At 37.6% G+C, this 20,964-nt stretch overlaps 1 protein-coding gene and 1 long non-coding RNA gene across 5 annotated transcripts in view; one reads left to right on the top strand and one right to left on the bottom strand.

The window, feature by feature from the left end:
• LOC139123433 (uncharacterized) overlaps positions 1–20,964 on the top strand; it is a 28,621-nt gene that overhangs the window by 1,937 nt on the left and 5,720 nt on the right. The window contains exons 2-5 of the mRNA XM_070689569.1: positions 7,917–8,384; positions 9,144–9,217; positions 9,824–9,910; positions 10,626–10,919. Of these exons, the coding sequence (XP_070545670.1) occupies positions 7,917–8,384; positions 9,144–9,217; positions 9,824–9,910; positions 10,626–10,673 (677 nt within the window). The 3' untranslated portion in view covers positions 10,674–10,919. The remainder of the gene's footprint in view (positions 1–7,916; positions 8,385–9,143; positions 9,218–9,823; positions 9,911–10,625; positions 10,920–20,964) is intronic.
• Positions 1–20,964, bottom strand: part of LOC139123437 (uncharacterized) — a 103,909-nt gene that overhangs the window by 78,184 nt on the left and 4,761 nt on the right. For all 4 annotated transcript variants that reach the window (XR_011549662.1, XR_011549663.1, XR_011549661.1 and 1 more), the window contains 3 exons: positions 20,542–20,624; positions 19,357–19,452; positions 18,584–18,688 (listed from right to left, as the gene is read on the bottom strand). This is a non-coding gene — a long non-coding RNA (uncharacterized lncRNA). The remainder of the gene's footprint in view (positions 1–18,583; positions 18,689–19,356; positions 19,453–20,541; positions 20,625–20,964) is intronic.

The following is a 20,964-nucleotide window of genomic DNA, read 5'->3' as shown; positions in this document are numbered from 1 at the left end:
TATATTATTCCCTAATATTTTTCTTCGTTCAGCTCGGAAAATACTCGTGACGTAATGACCGTGTCACCACTCGTCTTCGACTCGTGGTGACACGGTCATTACGTCACTCGTATTTTCCTTCGCTGAACGAAGAAAAATATTAGGGAATAATATCTAATTAGCTACAGTATTTTTTTTTTAAAAAGAGACAAAATAATATTTCTGAAAGTTTTTGTACATTTAGATCACAGAGTTATCTCATATTTATGATGGATATGACAAAGGTTACTGTATATTTTTCTAAAAGAGAGAATATCACATTTCTGAAACTTTTCTTTTATTTATTTATTTAGAGAGCAGTGTCATCCCATATTTCTTGCCCTCACAATCATGCTAGCTCTAACAGGCTTCAGCTCAAGTTCTAGCTCGTTCATGAAATAATAATTAATTGTTCAACTGTATTTCTTTGCAATACATCTACCATGTTTGTAAAGAATTTAGCCCAGACCCGGTAAATTATAAATGAGTTGCTACTTGCTCTGTTCTCGAGAGCATGACAATGTTGTTGCCAAAGGCATGAGAGATACTGTTTTCATAAATGTAACCAGGCTTGAGGTGTATTAAATTCTGCAATCCCATGAGTGTCTATAGGTTATGTAGGTCATTTCCCCCACACTCATCATGACCTGAGTTCAATTAGTCTAGAACATTCTCAAGGTCACTGCCCTTAATGACCTCACAACCTTGAATTCAATTAGTCATGTTTGGAATGTTCTGGAAAGTTGATTAGTTGTGTAAGGGAGATAATTTTAGAACAGTAATTAGCATGTCAATAAAAGTTCTAGATTGTTCTTATATGCCTTTATAAAAGGGACGCGCTCAGCTTCCAGTCAGATTTTTGGGATCGTGTCTCTTGTGTGTTACTAAACTCCAGCAGTAGTCATTCTCAAGACTTTTCAAGACCTTCACTGCCAACGCTGGATTTATACTGTGGACTTTATGCATCTTCAAGCCTGCAAGGACTGTTCATTCATCCAACTGACTGTTACAACTCTGAGACTGGAGCTTTGCCGTCCCAGCTGAGATAAGTAGTCTGTACACTTTTAAAGCTTGTACTCTATCCCTGACTTAGCAATTAGTTTTATTTTCGTAATAAATTTTGTTTAAACGTTAACTGCTGAGTTCACCCTTTTGTTCGTTTTCTCTGCACGTAACAAAATTGGGGGCTCGTCCGGGATACGAATATTTTGAGCCGTTTGACAACATTTTGACAGCTTTTCAAAACTACTATATACTGTGAACTCAGCGAAATTTAATCATGGCGGAATTTAAACCAGAGGAAATGGATGACCTTGATCAGGACACATTTGATTCCCTCAGAAAAGACGACCTCATAACACTGGCCAATTTCCTTAAGGTAGAAGTTAAACGATCTATGCGCAAGCGAGAAATACAGTTCAAGATTGCAAAACATTTAGTTAAATCAGGCCATTTTGAGGAGTCTGCCTTAAAAGATTATGAGCCCGAGTCTACCTCTGAACTCAGAAAATTAGAATTAGAAATGCAGACAAATTTGGAGATCAAGAAACTAGAATTACAAATGAGAGAGAAAGAATTACAAATGGAAGAAAGACAGAGAGAGAAAGATAGGCAGGAAAGATTAGAAATGGAAGAAAGACAGAAAGAGAGGGAATTGGAAATGAAAGAAAAAGAATTGCAAATGGAAGAAAGACAAAGGGAGAAAGAAAGAGAGGAAAAAGAAAAGGAAAGAGAATTAGCAGAACACCGACTGCAGTTAGAAATGAGACGTTTAGAGCTTAGAAAGTCAGGAAAATTCTTCCCTTCAGACAATTTTGACATCACTAAGCATTTCAGGTTAGTTCCCCCTTTCCAAGAAAAGGATGTTGATAAATATTTCCTTCATTTTGAGAAAATTGCTCAGAGTCTGGATTGGCCTAAGGAGTCCTGGTCTATGCTTTTGCAGAGTGCTTTGGTGGGTAAAGCCAGAGAAATTTACATTCAGTTGTCAGTAGAGCAGGCTTCAAATTATGATTCTGTGAAGGAATTAATTCTCAAGGGCTACGAGTTGGTGCCTGAAGCTTACCGTCAGAAATTTAGGGATTGTGAGAAGGTGAAAGATCAAACTTATGTTGAATTTGCTCGAACAAAAGAACAACTGTTTGATCGTTGGTGTTCTTCTGAAAAGGTCAGTCAGAATTATGACAAATTACGACAGCTTGTTTTGATTGAGGAATTTAAAAGGTGCATCCGGAGTGACATCAAGATGTTTATCAATGAACAAAAGGCAGATACATTAGAGGTTGCTGCACGTTTGGCCGATGATTATTCATGACCCACAAATCTTCCTTTCTCAGCAAACCATCCCAGTCCTTTTCATACAGAAACAATGCAGGTAAATTTAACTCCTCCTTTCATCCAAGAATTTTTCAAAGGAGAGTAGAAAATCAAATGACAACAGTTCACAGAGTTCAAGTAACACTCCCACATCATCAGATCCCAAGTCTCAATCTCCTTCTGACAAACAGTTTGGTACACTTTCTTGTAATTATTGCAAGAAAGACGGCCATTTAATGTCGGATTGTTTCAAATTGAAAAGAAAACGTGAAGGTCAAAGTGGTCAAAGTGGATCTAAGCCCACCGGCTTTATTCTTCATCAACTCAATTAGAGTCTAATAATGTGTGCAACACATTTTCTGAGGTTAAATCCCTCTTATCCCCAATTAATGAGGTCAAGGTCAATTCTTCTCAAGATAGCATTATGGGTATTTTCGAACCATTTATTCATATGGTTTTATATCACTTTCTAGTGATTTCTCTTCCGCTACCCCTGTCAAAATTTTAAGAGATACCGGGGCTTCCCAGTCTCTTTTGTTGGCAGATACCCTGCCGTTTTCTGAAAAGTCATTTTCAGGTTCTAAAGTTCTTATTAAGGGGGTAGATTGTAATGACTACATTCCTGTTCCTCTCCATAATGTCTATTTGTCTTCGGACTTTGTTTCTGGACCTGTGGCTTTAGGTATTAGGCCTTTTTTGCCTTTTGAAGGGATTCACCTTCTTCTTGGAAACGACCTTGCTGGGGACAAGGTCATTACTAATCCACTTGTGACTGATAATCCTAGTTTAGATCAGGATCCAGAGCCAATTGAACAAGAGATACCAGATTTATTTCCTTCATGTGCCATTACTCGAGCCATGTCAAAGAAAACTTCCGAGAATCAAAATACTCTCAAAAATAATGTCACAGATGTTGACTTAAATGACACCTTTCTCAGTCAGGTGTTTGACACGGAGCATTCCGTTATCCCTCGTGGATTTGAAACTTCCAGTAAAACTTCTGCTGACCAAAGTCAGACATTTTCTAGATCAAATCTCATTGCAGAACAACACAAAGACCCAGATATTTTGTCTTTGTTTGACAGGGTAGATGATGAAGGTAAAACTTCAGATAGCTCTGTTTCCTATTATACAAAATCTGGTATTCTCATGCGTAAATGGAGACCTCCAGATGTTTTGGTTGATGACGATTGGGCTATAAAACATCAAATTGTGGTTCCAAAGCCCTATCGTGCTGAAATATTGCGCCTGGCCCATGAAACGCCCTGGGCTGGTCATTTGGGAGTAAGGAAAACTTATCATAAAATTCTCAGTCACTTTTATTGGCCTAATCTCAGGCAGGATGTAACACATTTCTGTAAAACTTGTCATACATGTCTAATGATATGAAAGCCGAATCAGACATTCCAAAGGCCCCTTTACAGCCAATTCCTGCATTTCAAGAACCATTTAGTAGGATTCTAATAGACTGTGTTGGGCCCCTACCAAAAACAAGATCAGGAAATGAGTACATGTTGACAATAATGTGTACATCAACTCAGTTCCCAAAAGACATACCACTGACAAATATAAAGACAAAGACTATAGTGAAAGCTTTAGTCAAATTTTTTACTTTATTTGGCCTCCCTAAATGTGTCCAGTCCGATCAAGGCTCCAACTTTATGTCTGGTATTTTTCAACAAGTAATGGATCAGCTAGGCATTAAACAGTATAGGTCATCCGCCTATCATCCAGAAAGTCAGGGTGCTCTTGAGCGATTTCATCAAACTTTGAAAAACTGATTAGGACCTACTGTTTTGACACAGAGAAGCAGTGGGATGAAGGAATTCATTTTCTGCTCTTTGCTGTTAGAGAGTCAATTCAAGAGTCTCTTGGTTTTAGCCCATTTGAGCTTGTATTTGGACATACAGTCCGTGGCCCACTTAAGCTCGTTAAAGAGAAATTCCTATCAGACGATGATGATTGTCTGAATATTTTGCAATATGTGTCAGATTTTCGTACGAAACTCTCTAAAGCATGTGAATTAGCCAGAGAAAATCTTAAGTCATCTCAGCAGTCAATGAAAACCAGATATGATAAAAGCACCTCAAAACGGAAGTTTGAACCAGGTCAAAAGGTTTCTTGTTCTACTTCCATCCTGGGCAAACCACTCCATGCTCGTTACTTTGGGCCATACCTAATTGATAAGAAATTGAGTGATTTAAATTACATCATAATAACACCTGACAGGCGAAAACAAAAACAGCTATGTCACATAAATATGCTTAAGCCATATTTGGATAGGGATAATCCTACTATAACTCAGCCTGTCAGTGCAGTCAGTTCAAACCATTATGAAGATAGTGATACTGAAACTGACTTGAGTGATAATACTCTAAACTCAAAGCTGGGCTCGGTCAAGCTTCAGAACTCAGAAATCCTGGAGAAGCTGGAGTCTACAAAGTTGGCACACCTCCAGCCAGAACAACAACAACAGGTGAAAGAACTGCTCCATGAATATAAACACCTGTTCCAAGATGTTCCAACGAGGACAAACGTCATCTATCACGACGTTGATGTTGGGGACAGTAAGCCTGTAAAACAACATCCATACAGACTGAATCCAACAAAAGCGAAATATCTCCAGGAAGAAGTCAAATACCTGCTGGACAATGACTTTATTGAACCCAGTAAAAGTAACTGGAGTTCGCCGTGCATACTTGTTCCCAAATCAGATCACAGTTATCGTATGTGCACGGACTTTAGGAAGGTCAACACTTTAACAAAGACAGACACTTTCCCAATCCCGAGGATTGATGACTGCATCGACCGAGTGGGAAAAGCCAAGTATGTGACGAAATTTGACCTACTGAAGGGATTTTGGCAAGTCCCTCTGACGGATCGTGCTCGTGAAATATCCGCCTTTGTTACACCAGACGGATTGTTCCAGTACAAGGTGATGCCATTCGGAATGAAGATCTCCGGCAACGTTCCAACGGATGATCAACGACGTCATATCCGGGCTAGACGGATGTGCAGCTTACGTTGACGACGTCGTCCTGTATAGTGACACCTGGGAGGAACACATCAAGCTCATGCGGAAGTTCTTTGAGAGACTGAGCAAAGCAATGTTGACTGTCAACCTTGCCAAATCTGAGTTTGCTGGGCGAGGGTGACTTTCCTCGGACATACTGTAGGACAGGGTGAGGTAAAACCTGTTGATGCCAAAATCAGTGCCATTTCAAGTTTTCCAATACCAAACTGCAAACGACAACTGATGCGCTTTCTCGGTATGGCTGGATACTACAGAAAATTCTGTCCAAATTTCTCCACAATTACTGAGCCTTTGACTAACTTACTTAAGAAGAAAGTAAAGTTGTTTGGTCAGAGCAATGCCAACAGGCATTTGATACACTTAAAGCCATACTGCAAAGTGCTCCAGTGTTGTCTGCACCAGATTTCACTTTGCCATTCAAATTAGCTGTGGATGCTAGTGATACGGCTGCTGGTGCTGTTTTATGCAAGAGGATAGTCATGGTATAGATCATCCTGTTTGCTATTTTTCACGCAAATTAACAAATCCCAGAGAAACTACTCTACAATTGAAAAAGAGTGTTTATCTTTGATATTAGCTTTACAGCATTTTGAAGTTTATGTTACTTCTTCAAATCAGCCAATAGTGGTTTATATTGATCACAACCCTCTTGTATTTCTACAGAAATTTAAAGGCAAAAATCAGAGATTGCTTAGATGGAGTTTAATGTTACAGGAGTTTAATCTTGACATTAGACATATCAAGGCAGAGACAATTTAATTGCAGACTGTCTCTCTCGTATTTAGAGTTTATTGTTGTTCACTTTCAAGAAATTTTACTTTAGAGTAAAACAAAATTTGAGTACTTAAATCCTTTTCAAGATTACATTTGTAAAAGAAAGATTTTTCTTTGAAAAATTTCTTTTTTGAAGAGGGGGTGTGTTATGTAGGTCATTTCCCCCACACTCATCATGACCTGAGTTCAATTAGTCTAGAACATTCTCAAGGTCACTGCCCTGATGACCTCACAACCTTGAATTCAATTAGTCATGTTTGGAATGTTCTGGAAAGTTGATTAGTTGTGTAAGAGAGATAATTTTAGAACAGTAATTAGCATGTCAATAAAAGTTCTAGATTGTTCTTATATGCCTTTATAAAGGGACGCGCTCAGCTAGCTTCCAGTCAGATTTTTGGGATCGTGTCTCTTGTGTGTTACTAAACTCCAGCAGTAGTCATTCTCAAGACTTTTCAAGACCTTCACTGCCAACGCTGGATTTATACTGTGGACTTTATGCATCTTCAAGCCTGCAAGGACTGTTCATTCATCCAACTGACTGTTACAACTCTGAGACTGGAGCTTTGCCGTCCCAGCTGAGATAAGTAGTCTGTACACTTTTAAAGCTTGTACTCTATCCCTGACTTAGCAATTAGTTTTATTTTCGTAATAAATTTTGTTTAAACGTTAACTGCTGAGTTCACCCTTTTGTTCGTTTTCTCTGCACGTAACAATAGCTTATAGTGGAATAGCAGAATACACCACAATTGCCCTCATGCAAATACCCTGAGTACGTCTTGCACTGTCCGACGATGGGGTTTTCGCAAATTATAGCATACTCTCAAGTTTGACGGTACTGATCAGTCAAAGGGGTAGAGTTGACTTTTCAGATCCTCACATTCAGATCCTCAGATTCAGATCCTCAGATCTCAGATTTCAGATCCTATAACTTCAGACACAGATTCGGAATTAAAATTTCACAACTTTCAAAGTTTGATGTAATATACTGATAAATAAAATATAATTTAGATTTTAAAAGGCTTTAGAAATTATTTTATTTCTATCTTGAATCTTGAACTTAAAAACTTCAATCTCAGAATCAGAACGTCATCAGTCGAAGACAGGGTGCGCAATGATTCCACATGTTATGTGATCACGTGTGTAGGCAATCAGTCGAGTCAACGTTCAAATGCCAGGGGTCAGTGCAGACTGGGGGTCAGTGCCGATATACCCCCTCTATAGTCAATACATAGAGATAAACACACGAGCGATCGAACGATCAAGACCGCGACGATCATGTAAATGCCGGCTATCTACTGTCCATATTTTACCATCGTTTGTAATATTGATGGCGAGGGAATATAACTAATCAATGTTGGAGGCCAGTGACCCCGGGCTAGATCAGGAATTAAGGGGTCGGAAGAAGCAAGTTAGCTAATCTGTAATTGTAGACCCGTGTTCGTTGAAACTTGCTGAGCGAAAATGTTTATGTAGACATCTATTTTCATACCTGCCTTGTACACATATTCAAATTATTATTTTAAATATTGTAATCATACAGGTATTGTAAAAGGCTTGTAAATTCGAATCTGCGTCTGAAGTTATAGGATCTGAGATCTGAGATCTGAAGGGATCTGAGGATCTGAGGATCTGAATCTGAGGATCTGAAAAGTCAACTCTACCGAGTCAAAGGTGTTACGGAATGAGAGATCCAAAAGCCCGACTGCATGTATGATTGTAGTGGAGAGGTAATTTATACAAAATAAAGTATTTCCATCTGGTTTCTGTACACCAGATTCAAATGCTTTCACAGTTCACGTTGGACTTACTGAAGAATCCTACCAGCAACAAATGAGAGATCTTGACGGACAAGACCAAACAAGGAGTGTCAGGGAGAAAAAGGAGCAATTGAAAGCAGCATGGGAGAAGATCCAAACTCAGCTTGACAAAACAGAAAGTGAGGCTATAGCAAATAACACTTCTCTCCAAAGAGTAGATCAAAACTGCAGGAATAGCTTTGGTGAAGTAACAGTGACCAGTATGAAACAAGATTCCTTGGCAATCTCACTTGACCTACCTACTCTGTATAATCTGTACAGATTGAAACAAACATGTCTATCTGGTAGTTTTCCTGACTCATTTGAACCACTATTGATAACTGATAAGATGAGAGAGGAGGCTGACAAAGTTGGATTACAACTCAAGTTGAAAGCAACATATGACCAAGCCAGATTTGATGAACTGGAATTGTTCTTCATAAACAGTAAGTTTGAAATTTCTTTATTAAACTAGTTTGATGTCAATCATAATTGATTTAAGTTATCTGACTTAACTGCACAGTTGATGTTTCAGGAGTTTATGACTATAAAATTCAGATATTGTCCCATATTTTTATAAAGTATATGACAAAAGTCAGATACAGGTCAATGTGTGAGCTGCTACAACTTTCACAATTTTTCTTGTTGTGCATTTGTTTTGTTCTTTTTGGTTTTTGATTTTTTTAGAGCTACCACCACCACGGCAAATATTTTTTGTTTTAGTGTTCTGTTGTTTGAGCCGCTGCACTGTACTTTGCATTTCTTCAACATTTCTTTTTGGTTATAAGGCAACTTAACGATTCATTAATTATTTGCACTAAAGATGTAATACCAGGTATATCTACCAGTAGTCAATCTGCCTACCAGGGCACTCTAAATCTTACACATATCTACATGCTCCTGTCAGACATACAATACAATCACCTTCTTCATACAATTCAATGTGTTTCCATACTCTCACTTTCATTCTAAATCCTAAAGATCACACTATTTGATAATGTTGTGTACACTTCCCGCCAAGTGTCTGAGTTTCATTCTAATTTTAATCCTCTTTCTACAAGGCTCCATAGACAAACTGTAGAAATAAATACCAGTTGGGAGAAAGAGGATAAAAGAACAATTACATACCTATCAACATTGGTAATTTTACAATAGCTAGTTAGCTTTTGAAGGTGTCACCATAATTTCTATAACTTGTCATTCAGGAGATGGTGGTGGACTGGAACCAGTCAAACTCTATGATGATTTCAATGAAGCAACGGATGCTGAAGAGATACTGGTACACATTAATGTTAGTCATTTACTGAAAAGCAAACAGGCCGTGAATGATTATAGCCTTTGTTATAAAGCAGACCTGATATAGACATGTAAATTCACTGATTTTCAGAACTTACGAAACCCTGTCAACAAGATTTTAATTAAGAATATGTGTAGAATTGAGGGAGTGGGGAGGTAATGAGGAAATGTCTTGTCAACTGTAGCCTACAACATCAGCCAAATTGTCACAACAGCTTCTGTTGGCTAGAACTTCTGTTGGCTAGAACTTCTGTTGGCTAGAACTTCTGTTGGCTAGAACAGTTTTGGAGGCCTCACTTATAGAAAAAACAAGGGCAACAGATCCCCTATGAGCTTACTATATATATATATATATATATATATATATATATATATATATATATATATATATATATATATATATATATATATAATAATATATACCGCATCTTGCCCCATCAACCCTGAGGTCAGCTACCTTTTGCTGTCTTTCCGTTATTGTGCTTGTGTCCTTGCACATGTCATACAGAATGGCATATGATGCCATTAAACCAATGAGACTTCAATCATACATATCCTAGCTGTTGTACTTTGATATTTACAATTTCAGGATGAAGACACAGTCACTGACCAGACATCTGACATGATTGTAGTCACAGGAAAAGTTGACAGTGGTTCTCAGACTGAACAAGGAAATGTAAGTAACTGAAAATTAAGTTGTTTATTTCTCATGGACAGCACCTGATATTCAGATGCAAATCAATAAATTTACATCCTGATTAGTGTTAATTATTATCTGCTGAGGAGTATATCCCACAATGCCATTGTGATTGTTCGCCACACTGCCTTTCACACTAGACATCTACAGTTACTACATATGTGTGTGTGTGTGTGTGTGTGTGTGTGTGTGTGTGTGTGTGCAGTAGCACAGTTAACATTAGGACTAGAAAAAAAAAACACTTGCATGAAGTTAGTTTCATATGCATGCCCTTTTTTTCACTTTGAGATCAAATTGTAGATAAATTGATCAGCCTTAATGTAATTTTTTCAATTCAAGGACAGTGTAAGTAACTGACATTTAGGTTTGTGTATATCTGTCAGAGAACACCAGATATTCAAATGCAAAATTACATGACATTTACATTCCAATCAGTGTTTTTATAATTGTCTACTGAGGAGTGTATCGTTATTGGCATCTTTATCCTCACATGTATCCCACAATGCAATTGTGATCTTTCACTACACTCCGGTGACTCCCACTTGCCCTGGACATCCACAGTACTGTTGCAATCAATGAAATACCCGTAGTATAAATAAGTCCCTGAATTTCTATGCAATCAAATGAAATACTGATGACGTGAAATGTTTAACATTTATGTTGGTATAAATCTGTACATTTTTGTTGCTGTCAGCCCTGGAAGATATCCAATCTAAATTTGAGATGGAAAGGACAACTCTAGAATCTCAACTGAAGGAGGCAAATGAAGAGAAGGCTACGTTGGAAGAGAGATGTAAGGAACTGACACAGAAGTTAGAGAGTAGTGATAACTCTTTGGTCAGTCAACGGATTGAGAACAGTGCAAAGCAGAAGACACTACAGTCTGAACTTGAAGAGAAGAAGAAACTGATCAATGAACTTGAGGATAAAGTTGAAGAATTGGAGCATAAATTGGAACAATCTGAACTAAAGAAACAAAGAGAGAAAGGTAAAGTGTCTTGACTTTGTGTTTTTTGATTAATTAGGATAATATATATAATTCGACAGTTGCTGAAGTAACTGGTTTACTCTATGTGAGTCAACCAGTGTCTTGTGATAGGTCAATGTTTTAGTCTACACCTGTTGAAATTTGGCATGGCAAAACTTTTGAAATGACAATCAGTCACCTATAATTGTTGGAGTAAATAACTGCAAGTTTCCAATAATTTGACTTTTAATTTTATATCAATCAATCAAACAACATCCTACATAACTTTTTGAAATCTGAAAATGCCAGTATTGAAGAGTATCATTTGAACCTACAGGTTGATAATTTTCAACGGTGTATACTTGAATGATAAGTGTTTTCTGGTAACACCAAACATTTACTTCTGGGAAAGTGAAAATTATTCACTGATATAATTTTGCCGCTTTCACTATGAAATCAACTGAATCAAATTCCATTGAGCATGCTTATAGCAATAGATTCTATTGTTTTACTGACAGAGCATGAATCTAAATCCCAGTGGAAATGTCTCCAACATCAAAATGGTGACATTAGGGCGTGTTACCGAAGGATTCAAAGAGCACATTGGTTGCTATCGCCAGCAACCTTACAAACGCGCACGTTTGCAAGTGCAAAATCTTACCGTTGTGTAGTTTTCTATGGATTTTTGACTCCTGATATTTTGAAAATGCTCAAAATCTTTCAACTCTCTCAATTTTAAACCAATTTAGCTGACTTTTGGTAGGATTATTGACGTTATACATGAGAATATAGATAAGCATGCGTTTCTAAACATTCAGGACCGTTTATGAGATATCACCGTAAAACCCTTCAAAATTTCACAAAATGACACAGAAGATATTTTCCTGTTCAAAAATCGTCTGTACTTGAACAGTTAACCTAATCCATGCTAGGGGCTCTAAATAGGTACCTCAATGTGTTACATTATGACATTTTGGAAACTTTGGTGCAAATTTGTAGGAGCTGAAACGTTTTAACGTACCGGGTAGAGCTGTGAAAATGTGCATATGTGTGACGTCACTGACCAATCGTGAGACAAACCTGCGTCTTTTGGAATAGTATGGTTCTGTAAATCTTTAATATGCAAAGGAAACCATGGATGAAACCATGAAACCACCCTGCAACCAGTTCCAGAAATCTAGAATATTAATTGCACCCTACAACCAGTTCAAGATATCTAGAATTGCACCCTGCAACCAGTTCCAGAAATCTAGAATATTAATTGCACCCTGCAACCAGTTCAAGATATCTAGAATTGAACCCTGTAACCAGTTCTAGATATCTAGAATTGCACCCTGCAACCATGCAGTTCTAGAATTGCACCCTGCAACCAGTTCAAGATATCTAGAATTGCACCCTGCAACCAGTTCTAGATATCTAGAATTGCACCCTGCAACCAGTTCTAGATATCTAGAATTGCACCCTGTAACCAGTTCTAGATATCTAGAATTGAAACCTGTAACCATGCAGTTCTAGAATTGCACCCTGCAACCAGTTTCAGATATCTAGAATTGCACCCTGTGGTCAGTTCTAGATATCTAGAATTGCACCCTGCAACCAGTTCCAGATATCTAGAATTGCACCCTACAACCAGTTCTAGATATCTAGAATTGCACCCTGCAACCAGTTCCAGATATCTAGAATTGCACCCTACAACCAGTTCTAGATATCTAGAATTGCACCCTGCAACCAGTTCCAGATATCTAGAATTGCACCCTGCAACCAGTTCCAGATATCTAGAATTGCACCCTGCAACCAGTTCCAGATATCTAGAATTGCACCCTGCAACCAGTTCCAGATATCTAGAATTGCACCCTGCAACCAGTTCTAGATATCTAGAATTGCACCTTGAAGGCAGTTCCACATATCTAGAATTGCACCAAGCAACCTCTTTCAGATTCTAAATTGCAACCTGAGCTTGTTGATCACTTTTCAAAATGCAATCTTTGACCCATCCCAGATAATGGACATTCAGTTTGCTGACACATATTGCTTTTGAGGTTGTACCTTACATTATCTTCTTATAAGACCTACAAGGCACTCTCTAATACCACGGCAGTTGCATTATGGGAAAATCTACTTACCATAAACGCAAAGTATTGCAAAGAATTAAAATTAAAAGAATTGCAGTCCATCACAGACTATGACAAAATGTAAGCCACAAAATACTTACAGATTCCACAAAGGCAAAGACATACACTATAGCATAGGCACGACTTGACTCAGATTGTTGACTACAGTTCACATTAAGGTCATTGATGTCATGCCATGCCTGTATTCATGATAGGAACAGCAAATTATGAAGAAAGTACTTTTTGTTTTTGATAAAGCATATGGTAGGAGACAAATTCTGACAGCGTAAAAATGCAAAAGTAAGATTATAGAGTAGTACTGATTTGACCTATTTAATTGAAATTGATGCATTCTTGGACAGATCTGAGATCATAGTGTACATTGCCGCTTTAGTGAAAGGTAGTAAATGAATCATTTGTTAGTCCCCACGGACACCGTCCGGGGGGACTTATAGGTTTTGGTCATGTCCGTGCGTGCGTGCGTGCGTCCGTGCGCGCGTCCGTGCGTCCGTGCGTGCGTCCGTGCGTCCGTTCACGCAGATATCTCAGACATGCCCAGGTCAATTTCTTTCAAACTTTGCACAAGGATAGTACCCTACCCCATACAGATGCACGTCGATTTGTTTCACAATGCAATCAAATTTGGCCGTGTTAGAGGAATTTTTAGTTTACACCTCCATAGACTCCCATGTATAAGGCAGTCTCCATAGACTCCCATGTATAAGGCAGTCCATAGAGTCCCATGTATAAGGCCAAGAAAAATAAAAATTTAGTTTCTCATCGTATTCATATTGCAAAAAGGATGCAGTGACACAGTTTTTAGTCCCCACGGATGAAGTCCAGGGGGTTATAGATTGGGTCATGTCCGTCCGTAAGTCCATCCGTTCACGCAGATATCTCAGATATTTTGACAAAATGTCACGTGATCTTGGTGACCTTGACCTCAAATATATATATTTGTCCATAACTCAGTAACCACTAGTGCTACACCCTTCATATATGGTATGATGGGACAGCTTATGACGCCACATATTGTACCTCATTAATTATGTGCATATCTAAGTTTGAGCGAGCCAATAGAGCTAGAGGTCTGATTTTTGGTATATAGGGATAACTTAGCAATACAATTTTTTTGACAAAATGTCACGTGACCTCAGTGACCTATGACCTCAAATATACATATTTGTCCATTACTCAGTAACCACAAGTGCTACACCCTTCATATATGGTATGATGGGACACCTTATGACGCCACATATTGTATCTCATTAATTATGCGCATATCTAATTTTGAGCGAGTCAATAGAGCTAGAGGTCTGATTTTTGGTATATAGCGATAACTTAGCAATACAATTTTTTTGACAAAATGTCACATGACCTCGGTGACCTTTGACCTCAAATATACATATTTGTCCATAACTCAGTAACCACAAGTGGTACACCCTTCATATATGGTATGATGGGAGACCTTATGATGCTTCATACTGTACCTCATTAATTATGCTTATATCTAATTCTGAGCAAACCCATAGAGCTGGATGTCTGATTTTTGAATAACTATAGGATAGAAATTTTTTGACCAAATGTCATGTGACCTCAACCTTTGACCTGAAATATACGTTTATGTCGATAAATATGTAACCACAAGTGCTATGTCCTTTATATTTAGTAGGGTTGGAGACCTTATGACAACACACGCTTTACCTCATTAATTATGCACACATCTAATTCTGGGCAAGGGAATAGAGTTAGAGGTCTGATTTTTGGCATATAGGGATTAATTAGCAATACAATTTTTTTTCAAAATATCACGTGACCTTATGACCTTTGACCTTGATTATACATATATATGCATAACTCAGTAACCACAAGTTCTATACCCTCCAATTCTGATAGGATATTAGACCTTAAGATGTCACATCTTGTACCTCATTATTATGTGCATATGTATTTCTTGGCTGGCCAATACAGCTAGAGGTCTGATCTTTTTTCCCGATTTAGAACCATAACTTAGACATGCCTAATGTGTTTCAAATTGGGAACAACGACATAGACCTATGTGCCCATAGATCTCAACATATACACTCCTGTGATACTTCTTAATGACCACATTTCCCTGCCCCATCAAGACTAATACTCCTATTACAAGTGGGGACTATGTCATTGTCAATGTCTTGTGTAGGTATGTTAAATCATTCAGAGAGCTGATTGAATTTATCAGTTGTTTACATTTGTGAGACATCAATGGTCACCAGCAGTTGAACAGTTGTCAGAGACAGTACTGTTGTGATTTAATTTGATGAAAACTTCTGCATCAATTGAACTTGTAATATCAAGTGAGTGTTAAAATGAGGTGCATAGATGCTCCTTGAAACTTGATAAAATTTTCCAGATCCGAAAATTGCTAGTAGGATGGCAGCAGATAAACATCTTGCACTTTGTTAGAATCCTCAGATCCTAATTTCATTATACCAGGGTACAATCAAAAGGAGTCTCTGTCTTGATGTCATTTTCACACAATTTTATGTTTACAGTCATGGGTCAAGGTGTAACTTACTGGAATAACAGCTTTCAAATGCTACCAAACCTTCAAAAGTAGAGTTCAAATTGAAAAACCTTGAATATTGTCAGAGACAGTTGTGATTTGATGGTATGAAAACTGAATCTATTGAACTTGTAAAATCTAATGAGTGTATAAAATAACGTGCATAGATGCTCCTTAAGACATGAACAATTTTCATCTCATAAGGCCCCACCATTGCTAGTAGGTGGCTGCTGATAAACACCTTGCACCTTGTATAAGATTCTTCAGATGCTCAATTCATTTCACAATCTAAAGGAGTCTCTGTCTTGATGTCATTTTTACACAATTTATGTTTACAGTCATCTGTCAAGGTGTAACTTACTGTAGCAACAGCTTTCAAATGCTACCAAAACCTTCAAAAGTAGAGTTCAAATTGAAAAACCTTGCTTGCCTTAGTGATTCTTTATAGATATTCACTGATGCATATTATAAATTTACAGTTTGTAAATTTACCAAGCCCAACAATGATTTCCCTTGTACCGTAGAGTTTTGTACACTTCACAGACTTCAGTGACAAACAGAATTCTTTAAAGCATTTCTTTTTCCTGCCACAAATTATCATCTAATAAGGGTGACAATGGTATAAACTTGAGTTGGCATTGAAAGCACTGAAACCTATACGCTCTCATAATCACTATGGCACACGTGCCATATAAAGTATGCAATGTATTGTCAAAAACATACTACACACATATAATCGTCACAAATGTGCCAATATTGTTGGTGATTGGCAGAGATTTGATTAAAAACGTGTTAGCAAATTTGTGTTGCTTATTTTTACATGACATACATAGTCATAGTAAGTTTGCATAATTACAGAAATTCTCTTATGTACCAGAGGCTACATATTATTTGAGCTTTAATAGTAGGTCATTCTGGGGTCACATCAGCCAAATACATAACACTGCCTGATAATCCCCATACCCAATTGACAGTTTACAATGACACCAGTTTGTGTCTATTCATTTAAATTGACTGCAGTTTGTATACCACTTTGCCATACGCATATACCAATGAATTTGGGTCATTTCTTGTGGTGCCTTCTGTTAATGCAAAATTAATAGATTTGTCGCATTAGAAAAGGACATTGTTTATCAACTTTAAATGAAGCAGTTAATTAGTTATTTTTGAAGTTTAGTCAGTAAACAGATCAGTAAAGTAGAAAACTGACCATTCAGTTTAGGGGCTGTGTCACTTCATTACTGATTCCATTTCAAATTTATTAAAAGTCCATGCTGGGACCATTAAAAATTCCTATATTTGCATCTCAGCACGGACTAGGTCCACTTTGCTCAAATTGAACTCTAGTTCTGGCTATTACACTGCAGTAACCTACACTGCACCTTCAGTTGGAGGTGTTGGTTTAAGTTGTTGGCAGAGACCCACACATGAATGAATCTCGGTTGCAGAATGCTAATAAACTTAAAATCCTACAACCAGTTCCAGATGTCTGGAAATGCCAAGATATCTAAAATTGCACCCTGCAACCATGAGTTCAAGACACATTTTAAATAGCAGGCAGAGTTAGAGATTTTGTCCCAGATAATGGACTCCCAGTTTGCTGTCATAGATTGCTTTTCATGTTGTACCTTACATTATTATACACCTGTGTCTGTAACCTATGGAGTTTCGTCATACAGTTAGTTTCGGTATCAGAAGACACGGAGTGCAGTAACTTTGATGCGGAGTACAATAACTTTGGTTGTTATTGGACGCTATTTGATCTTTGACCTCAAAACACCTTCACATTAACACAGGGGAAAAGAGAATAAAATTTTACATTTTTCACAAAAAATATATACTTCTTAGCATTGAGTACTTCACAATTAAATCATGGTCAATCCTAAATCTGTGAATTTAAGAGAAATTATGCTGCTGATGTACAATTTCTACCATGTGCACTGGGCAACGAGGGTTGAAATTTCGATCTGTGCGCTTAGCAGACGCACTCAAGACGTTCCCAGTCTGCTGGCAATCGCTCAGTACAGTGCGTGACGAGCATCCAAAAGACGCCTTAATTTCTACTTTTTTCTTGTATAAAGTTGGACTAAAAAGGTGTATAATAATAAAGTTATTCCCAAAATACCAGGATTTATGTCCTCATACATTGTACGCTTCAGTATTGTCATCGACGCTAAGCGTCTCGGACAATACATCCGCTGCACGATATACTTGGACATAAATCCTGGTATTTTGGGAATAACCTTATATTATCTTCTTCTAAGACCTACAATTCACTCCCTTAGATATAGTGCATAAACCTCCAACTGGACGATGTCCCGGGCCAATTTTCATGCAAATGTTTTTAAGATGACCCACGCATATCCACAATACAATACTCAGTACATTTACACATAATGGCAGAAGGTGACCCGGCCTATCCACAAATACATCTACACACTATGAAGATGACCCGGGCCTATTTTCAATACAAATACATGTACACACTATGGAAGATGACCTAGGCCTATCCAGAATACAATTACTGGTACAGACTATTTGTATTGATCATAAGCCTGGGTTGTCTTCCATAATGTATACATGCAGTATTCTAGATAGGCCTGAGTCATCTTCCATACTGTGTGCATGTAGTATTCTAGATAGGCCTGAGTCATCTTCCATACTGTGTGCATGTAGTATTCTAGATAGGCCTGAGTCATCATCCATACTGTGTGCATTTACCGGTATGTGTATTGTGGATAGGCCAGGGTTATCTCCATAGCCTGTACATGTATATGTTGATAGGCTGGAGTCACCTTCTGCCATGATGTGTACATGTACAGAGTAATTATATTGTGGATAGGCCTGGGTCATCTTCTGCCATGATGTGTACATGTACAGAGTAATTATATTGTGGATAGGCCTGGGTCATCTTATATGCATAGGTCATAGTATTTGCAGGAGGATAGGCCTGGGATGTCGTCCAGTTGAACGTTTATGGCGCTGTTCCTAAGATACTGGCTATTGCATGATGGGGAAAATCTACTTACTCAAAAAAACAATGATCACCAAAGCTTTGACACAATGAGGTACTCAGGAAATCATCCCTTTGAGTCCTGGAAACTTTCACCGTTGTATCAGCCATGTGTCACAATCTATAAAACAACAGAAACATCATAAGTCTGGATCATTTCCAAAATTGGTAATGCCATACCATAATATTTTTTATCCTATCATCAGCCACAAATTGACACAAAAAGCTCCATGGATGTAATTTGTGAAAAAAACAATTAATCATGCTGTATTGTGTCATATTATAATCTCGAACAGTGGCCACTCTGTCAACACACATTTCCAAATGACATATCATTTTAGTCTGGCTCAGATAACCAATCCCATATACGGTATTTCTTTGATGCTCGGACTCTCGCCTGAAGTCCTGCAATATATTAATGATGTACCTACACATATTATTCAGAAAACCCCACTTGCATCCGGAGATGGCAGCTATCAAAAATTCTACATGAGAGAGATCCAAAATGAATTGTAAATATCTTGGTTGCTGCTTTGCTTGATGGTCTTATTGTTTGTCAAAGTGTTCTTGGCGAACATAGGATCAAGTTCATCATGAAACAAGTACCAAGTTTTGGATTTTGCAGCCTACAAGAAAGCTTGATATAAGAAGGCATGGTATAGCGTCACCAATTTCGGAAATGATCCGGACTGATTATTAAACTCTAGTCAAACTCCTCGTACAATGTCTCATAAAAGTACTATGACTATTCATGACAGGAACAATACACTGTAATTTTGATGTACTCACCTCTGAACTTTTAACATCACAGACCAAGACGGGATATTGTCATTTGAAGGCATGCAGACTACGTACGTTCACTGTGGCATTCTGTATCAACATTGTCTGAGAGGAAAAACGTAAAGAAATATTTAGTGTCATAGTACCTGACACCTTGTTTTTTATAAGCCTTGATGCACTTATGGATAAACCTGTGATCAGAGTGCACATTGCGCTTTCATTGAAGGTTTGTCAAGGTGTAACACTCTGACCTACAAGAAAGAAGTCACTTTGACACCTTCCACTACAGCTGTAATGATCACACTGACTGCAGGAAAGTAATCATTACATATGTATCAATTCTGATCACATGGGAACACAGTCTAATTGATATGGTAAAGCAGTGTGCCCTCTAAGCCTTTTTGGCATGCCATGACTCATGAATATTCTCTGCGATGCAAGAAAATTTTCAGTTGAATATGAAATTATACTTTGCAACTCAAGAAAATTTCACAAATTTTTCAATTGACTCAAAAGTTTCCTGAAATCTCTTTTGTTAGAGGGCACACTCACTATCATGTGTTGAATTTCATAAATATTTGCCTTGTTGATCAAGTCATCCTGTCTCTGTTATGAACAGTAATCAGCTGTAGGAAGAATTTTGTACAAACCTATATTATCAGAATTGATGCATTCTGGGACAGACCTGAGGTCAGAGTGCACATTTCATAAATAATGGACATTTCATGGTTTATCAAAATTTCATGACACATCACCTAATTTTTCAGCAAGAGCATGTGACTCAGTTTCCCTTTCACTACAGATTTGAAAATTAAACAGAGTAGCTTTCTTGAGAGAGGGAGACATTTTTGTGAGGTGACTTCACAGCAATTTTAAAGTTAACGATAGGAATGCTGGAATTATGGAGCATTTACACCATGATAAACAAATCAAAATTGATGATGAGGGTCTGTGAATTTAACAGAGAAATGTCCAGAGTTGAATCTGAGGGAATTGTCATATTTGTATCTTGTGTTTTGTTACACTTCAAAACACAAGCTGCTACAATTTTCTCTGCTACAAATCCTGGTGTTGAAGCATATGAACGTACGAACGTTCAATGACTGTTCATCTTCCAACTGGAATCTGTGTTGAATATAAACACTATTACTAGGACAAGTGACCAAACTAGGATAGTGTTTGTTAAACTCTCACCTCTGAACTTTGACCTCATTGCATGTACTGCAGTGATCACTCTTTGACATCTTGTAAACTTTCACCATTTCATTCAATTATTGCTGGTAGAATAAAAGAAAACAACATGTTAAAATTTAGAAATCTATACTGCCAAAACTAGGAATAGTTTAACATTTCCATATGATGTGAATCTATATTAATCTGTAAAATACTTAAATAGAAACAAATTCCATGATTTCTAATATCTTTACTCATTGGATTAGTACATGTAGGCAGAGAGTGGCAGCCATTTTGTTTTGTTTTGAAAATGTAGCTCAGCGACACTCTAAAACTGATGACATTTATTGTGCATATCGCAATTTTTATCATAAAATATGGCTCAGATGGTATTTACAGTAAATTTCACCAGGATGGAGAGATATTGGCATGGGTATATGATAA

Source organism: Ptychodera flava, assembly GCF_041260155.1.
Source record: "Ptychodera flava strain L36383 chromosome 23 unlocalized genomic scaffold, AS_Pfla_20210202 Scaffold_23__1_contigs__length_28996876_pilon, whole genome shotgun sequence".
Taxonomy (NCBI): Eukaryota; Metazoa; Hemichordata; class Enteropneusta; family Ptychoderidae; genus Ptychodera; species Ptychodera flava.
This window is presented reverse-complemented; position numbering and strand designations above follow the sequence as displayed.